This window comes from Pipistrellus kuhlii, unplaced genomic scaffold, assembly GCF_014108245.1.
Source record: "Pipistrellus kuhlii isolate mPipKuh1 unplaced genomic scaffold, mPipKuh1.p scaffold_m20_p_8, whole genome shotgun sequence".
NCBI classification, from domain to species: domain Eukaryota; kingdom Metazoa; phylum Chordata; class Mammalia; order Chiroptera; family Vespertilionidae; genus Pipistrellus; species Pipistrellus kuhlii.
Genome location: NW_023425584.1, coordinates 65,601,875 through 65,607,946, shown reverse-complemented (window position 1 = coordinate 65,607,946; position 6,072 = coordinate 65,601,875). Strand labels below are relative to the sequence as shown.

Here is a 6,072-nt window from a genome sequence, read left to right as displayed (position 1 = left end):
CCATTCCCGTCTGGCCTGCATGGTTTCTGTTGAGAAATCAGCTGACAATCGTATAGGTGCTCCTTTATAGGTAACTACCTTCTTTGCTCTTGCTTCTTTTAATATTCTCTCTTTGTCTTTTGCTCTTGGAATCTTAATTATGATTTGTCTTGGTGTGGTCCTCTTTGGATTCCTTTTGTTTGGAGTTCTGTGCTCTTCATGGACTTGTAAGTCTAATTCTTTCACCAGGTGGGGGAAGTTTTCTGTCACTATTTCTTTCAGTATGTTTTCAATATCTTGCTCTCTCTCATCTTCTGGGACCCCCATAATTCTGATGTTGGTTCGCTTGAAGTTGTCCCAGAGCTTTCTTACATTATCTTCAACTTTCTGGATTCTCTTGCCTTCTTGCTTCTGCGGAGAAGTGTCTTCTGGCTCTTTATGTTCCAAATCTTTGACTTGATTCTTGCGATCTTCCATTCTGTTTTTAGGACTCCATAAAATATTTTTTTATTTCAGACAATGTATTCTTTATTTCTTGTTGATCCCTTATTATTTCTAGTTGATCCCTTTTCATATTCTCATAGGTCTTGTTTATTTTATCGGCCTTTTCTAGGAGATTCTTGAACAACCTTGTAAGTGTGGTTTTGAACTCTATATCCAGTTGCTTTTTGTCCTCCATTTCTTTCGTTTGTGATCTATTTGGTTTAGGCATTTTCGCAGGCAGCTTTCCTGATGGGGCAGGGTTTCAGGGTGGAGCCTACAGCCTTGGCTTCTGTCAGCCCCGCCCTATGCGACTCCTGAGACTCAGGGTCCTTCAGTACTTGTTGCGAGCGCCTCTGAGAGAAAGGTGCCCTCGATTTTCGCCTGCTGCCAAACTATCTATGCTCTCCCCCAATGAGTCCCGTATTGGGGTTCAGTTCAGTTGGTAGTGGGATTGGAGGTGGCGTTCAGAGCAGTCTGGAGCCCCTGTCTCCTTCCCGTCAGGGCAATCCCGCGGCACAGCCGGCCGGCCCTTCTCTGAGCGCAGTGTGCGCGCCTCCGGGACCTCCTTTCGCCGCTTCCCCGGAGTCCCGCCTTACAGCCCGGCTCCCTATGGATGAGCCTGGGTCCCCGGGGTCTGGCCTAGAATTGGGGTTCAGAGCAGCTGGAGCTGGGCCCAGCACAGCCGGAGCTTTTCTCTCCTTCCCGCTTGGGACCGCCAGCCAGGCACTCGGCCTCCCTCCTCTCCAGCTCTGTCCTCTCCACGCACGCCACGTGTCTCCATACCTTGGGCTTTTACAGCTCCTCCACGCTTCCTTCTGGTTTTCTCCTTGCTTCTTGTTGTAGAATTTCCAGTCAGTCGACTTTCCTGTAGTTCTGGGTAATGTCCATTTTATATTTTAGTTGTATTTTGTTGAAATTGTTGTGTGTGGCTGCGGCTAGTTGCCTACCCGAGCAGCCATCTTGGATTCTTGGTAATTCTGGGTGGCGGTTTTTTGAAGATTAAATGATGACAGTGACGGAACAACCGCTCCCCTCCACGCAGGGGCTTTTTTTCAGTTATAGCAGCTAACAAATGGTTTCCAATGTGCTAAGCACTTCCTGGATTCCTTGTCCCAAGTGTAACATTGGACTGAGCCATGAACTTAGGGGTTAACTTATAAAGGCAACTGCCCCACCTCAGGTGCTGGGATAGAGGCAGTGTGCTTAGCAGATACCCTGCAGAAAGCTTGCAGCCTTGAGCACAGCTCAGATAACAGGAAGACACCTGGCATAGGAGGAACCAAGGACGAATCAGACCCCCATGTCGGCAGAGCAGCTTGCAGGACCAGATAATTAAGAGGGGGCAGTGAATAGACTATAGGCTGATAAGCATGTACATGAGGTTACTGGCACAGATTCAGATTGCTAGCCCCTCCTCAAAAATGTCTTATTTCTCCCATTGTTTGAGCAAGCGTGCTTACAGAAGCTAGAACTAGCAGAGTTACTTCTTTCAGGGAGGCTATCTGGTTTAGTTACTTCCTGAAATTAACAGAACAAAGGGCCATATGTATTTAGTGGAACATCTTAAATGGCAGTTCTTACAAAATGGAGGTTACCAGAACAAGATGGAGTGCCTGTGGGTTAGATGCAGGGTGAGGGATAGGATGGAGTCAGTCCTTTTAAGGCCCATTGTTCACAGTCACCCAATTCCTGATAGCGGTGGGCCTGAGCACCCTTCCAGCCTGCTGTCTTCACAAAGAAATATGTCATTGGAAAAAAAAAAAAGAGGAAAAGTTAAATAAAAAATTCTATATAATAAAGATGTAATTTGTAAATGGGATTCCCTTAATTTTTTTTAAAAATAGAGCTGCCATTTGACCCAAGGATCTGAATTGTAAGAATATATCTTAAGAATGCTGGAACACCTATCAGAAAAAATATAGGTGTCCTCATATTCATAGCAAAACTATTTTTCAAGAGCTAAGATATGGAATAAGCACAAGTGTCTATAAGTAGATGAGTGGATTAAAACTGTGGTACATTTATACTAAGGAATACTATGCAGTTTGAAGTAGAAGGATCTTTTACCCTTTGAGACAGCATGGGAAGGCCTGGATAGTATAATGTAAGTGAAATAAGCCAGTCAGAAAAAGTTGCAAGTTCTTATTTAAAGCAGAGTACAAATGGGAAGGATGATTAGAATTGAAACAGATAAACATAATCCATTAACTGTACCTTTTCTCAGGAAACACATAGAGAACAATTTCATAAACAATTAAATAATACCTATTTAAAAGAATGAAAAATAGTATGGAAGTAAAACTTAGGATATTTTGCTAATTGTTTAATGGATAATGTTTTAAAAATATATATTTTATTGATATTTTACAGAGAGGGAGAGAGAGGGATAGAGAGTTAGAAACATCGATGAGAGAGAATCATCAATCAGCTGCCTCTTGCACACCCCCTACTGGGGATATGCCCGCAACCAAGGTACATGCCCTTGACTGGAATGTTTAATTGTTAATGTTTTAAAATCACAAATAATATTTTTTTTCAGGCATTATGCCAATATTCTATGACACATTCTGTACCATTTCTGCACCCAGGAGCCTAAAATTCTGTACATGGGAAATTGGAAAAGACTGGACTTCAGTTTTGAAATTACAAATTGTTGCTTTTCTTTCTAAACTGCAGTAGAACATTTCGCTGTTCTTCCTTAGGTGAAATTGGAACATCTTGCTCTTTTTCTTTAGGTAAAGTCTTGGAATTTTGTTCTTTATACTCCTCTGAAGATGGCACTGCTGAAGATGACACATTCGACTCTTCTCTTTCATCTGTTCTTTTGTGTCTCAGAAAACAAAAAATTAAGAGGCATAACATAATAAAAGGAATCAACCAAAGTACAAACAGGTAGTTGGTTCTTTGCCCCATTTGCTTCTGAGGGGGTGGCCCACTGTCAATACTATCTCCACTGCCTTTTTACAGGCAGTATTGGGAGGATCCCATTCATAGTTGCAATGGCAGTGCTGTCTGTTGTTGCAGACTCCTCTCATATTGCCGTTCTCAGGTGAGCAAAAATTTAACAGAAGCGACCTATGGACACACTTCCTTTTGATGCAGACATGTTCTGCCCCACACTCTGTCCCATCTTTCACATCACCAATGTCAGGTATGGTCATCCCAAAGTAGTAGTTGGTATTCCAGTAGGTGAATTCATTGATGCGAGCCCAATGCACAGTAGAATGATTTAGATGGGGAAGTTCTATGACATTTTCACACTGAATCCTCCCACACAAGGTATCTGAGATGCTACATTTTGCATATCTAGAGTACCTGAAACCACAGTTCCCAAAACGGTCACCTAAGGTGTTCATTTCTGTGTAGCAACTCTGATCTGCACTCTTGACCTCTTTGCCAAAAATGTTCCTGCACTGCTCTTCACGGTTATTGCATCGCTTTTCATAGCAGTAGCCACCGTCCTTGCATGACACCCCATTCTGCAAGTACACATCCTCTGGACAATGGTGGGAGGTCCCATTGCACCACTCTGGGAGATCAGTCATTTTCCTCTTGTCTACAAACTTTGCCTGTTGGCAGGATCTGGCAGTCTTTGCAACAAAGCCCAAAAGCACAAGCAGCCCCAGGCCTGAGAGTGCAGTTGGACTCACAGCATGGATCTTTCATACACAATTGTAAAGCGCCACAGTCACACTCTTCTCCTTCTTCAACCACACTGTTCCCACACTGTGCAGGTGTGAAGATGTTCCCTCTATCTGATGACATGTACATACAATTTCGCCTTGCCAGGTAGCTCATCATGTTCATGAAGTCAGCATAGCTGCAGTTGCTGAATGTAGTTCCAACTGCTTTCGGTGAAAACATTAGGCAGGTTTGATGTCCACATGTACAAGTTTCTACATCATGATCCATTCCCAATTATGACCCAGCTCATGTGACACGATGTATGCCAAATCATATAAATTATCGGTCATGAAACTATCAACTCCACAATTCTTACTTCTACATATGCTTCTGAAATAGGCTAAGCCAAAAGAAACACCGAAGTGATGCTTTACAAAAAGATGTATAACATCATGTGGAATGCGGTTACTCAAGCTGGTTTTCTTCCAGTTGCAAAAATTGTCCAGGAGAGTCTCCATATTACCTATTGGAAGTGGGTTCTTTGCAGTCCAGACCTCAATTCCCATTAAAACCACATCAACATCTAGTGGACTCAAAAACTGATATACTGCATTGAGCACAAGTAGTACTTCATACTGCACAGCTGTGACGTTACTTTGGTGATGAATATAGCGTTTGTGGTCCACCACCACTGCCAGTTTAAGAATCCGCCTGTGGGTCCACCAGCCTTCATACTCACTCTGCATCAAAGTGAAACTAGCATTCTCTTGAAACTTCAGTTGCTGTTCAATTTCTTCATCTGTTACTCCACATCTCATAGGTGGCCACTGTGTCTCCTCCCTGTCCACTTTATATATGAAATGTTTAAATGTGTTAGAAAGTGCCTTGGGCTCTATTTCATAAAGAATGTCATTTGCCTGTAATATTCCCTGAAAACCTCCCAAACAGGTACTGAGGGCAACCAGGGATTCTGGGTCTCCCTCCACATAACCCTGATAGTAGCAGTCATTCAGGACAAATGGCTGGTCCTCAAGGAGAGCGCCTTGGTCTGTGTAGGTAAACACTCGCAAGTGTCTGCATAGAAAATGCTTGTTGAGAAAAGGAGGATCTTCGCTGAGACCTGGAAAACCCACAGCAGAGGAGACCATCAAGCAGCTGTGATGCCCCAATTGGCACAAACACGTGGATTCAAGGGAGTTCTTCAATCACCCACGGAAAGGTCAGAGTTTTCTGGAATAGCGTGAGGGTTCTGGGTCTCCGCTGAGCCGGCGCTGCCGCTGTGCGCCCCAGGGCAGAGCTGTGCCATAAGAAGGCTGTGGCTGCAGCGAGAATCCTGCCTGGGGAGACCTAGTGCTGGGTTTAGCGTAATCTTCCCCAGAAGCGGGACTCTTTTAAAATGCTAAGGGACACGGAACAGATTGTTAAGAATCGGGGCTGTCCAACTGGCGCAGACACGCATTCCACAGAAAGGTTGGATTTTGCCGGGGATAACACGCGGTGTCTGTGTCCTAACAGCGAAAGCGAAAGCGGCAGCTGCGGTGACCGTGCAGCCGCTGGGACCCTGGAAATCTGCGTCCACAGAAGCCCCCCATTGTTGGGTCTGGTGTGATTCGAGAGAGTGGACGGGGGACCCCAAGGGTGCTACCAATGGGGTTCTCTAGGGAGCAACCCATTATGATCCGACATGGTGGGAGAGCAGAGGAGTTGGAAAGCAGTCTGTTTGTAAGTGCGTGCAGACTCGCCCATTGTGCACCTAGGCTGGTTCTCCTGCAACACTTTGCTTCTGATTACAAAGGAGAGATCACCCAGATTGGCTGACCCTAAGAGACAGCAGGGGGAAACTGCTTTTCTGGAAACTGAGAAGCAGAGCAGGGAGATATAATCCAGGATTCAGCTCTGAGGCAAAAAACAAAACAAAACAAAACAAAATCCCCGGTATTGAGTGCCACAGAAAAAGAAGGCTAGAGCAGCCAAAAAGATGGGACA

The 6,072-nt window shown here is 44.6% G+C and overlaps 1 protein-coding gene across 1 annotated transcript; it reads right to left on the bottom strand.

The window, feature by feature from the left end:
- Window positions 1–3,105: 3,105 nt before the first annotated feature.
- Window positions 3,106–5,678, bottom strand: LOC118711818 (disintegrin and metalloproteinase domain-containing protein 20-like). Its single transcript, XM_036425207.1, is given in 5 exon segments — window positions 3,106–3,435; window positions 3,438–4,002; window positions 4,004–4,379; window positions 4,382–5,206; window positions 5,600–5,678. Coding segments are annotated over 5 exon segments (2,175 nt in total).
- Between the last annotated feature and the right edge of the window lie 394 nt (window positions 5,679–6,072).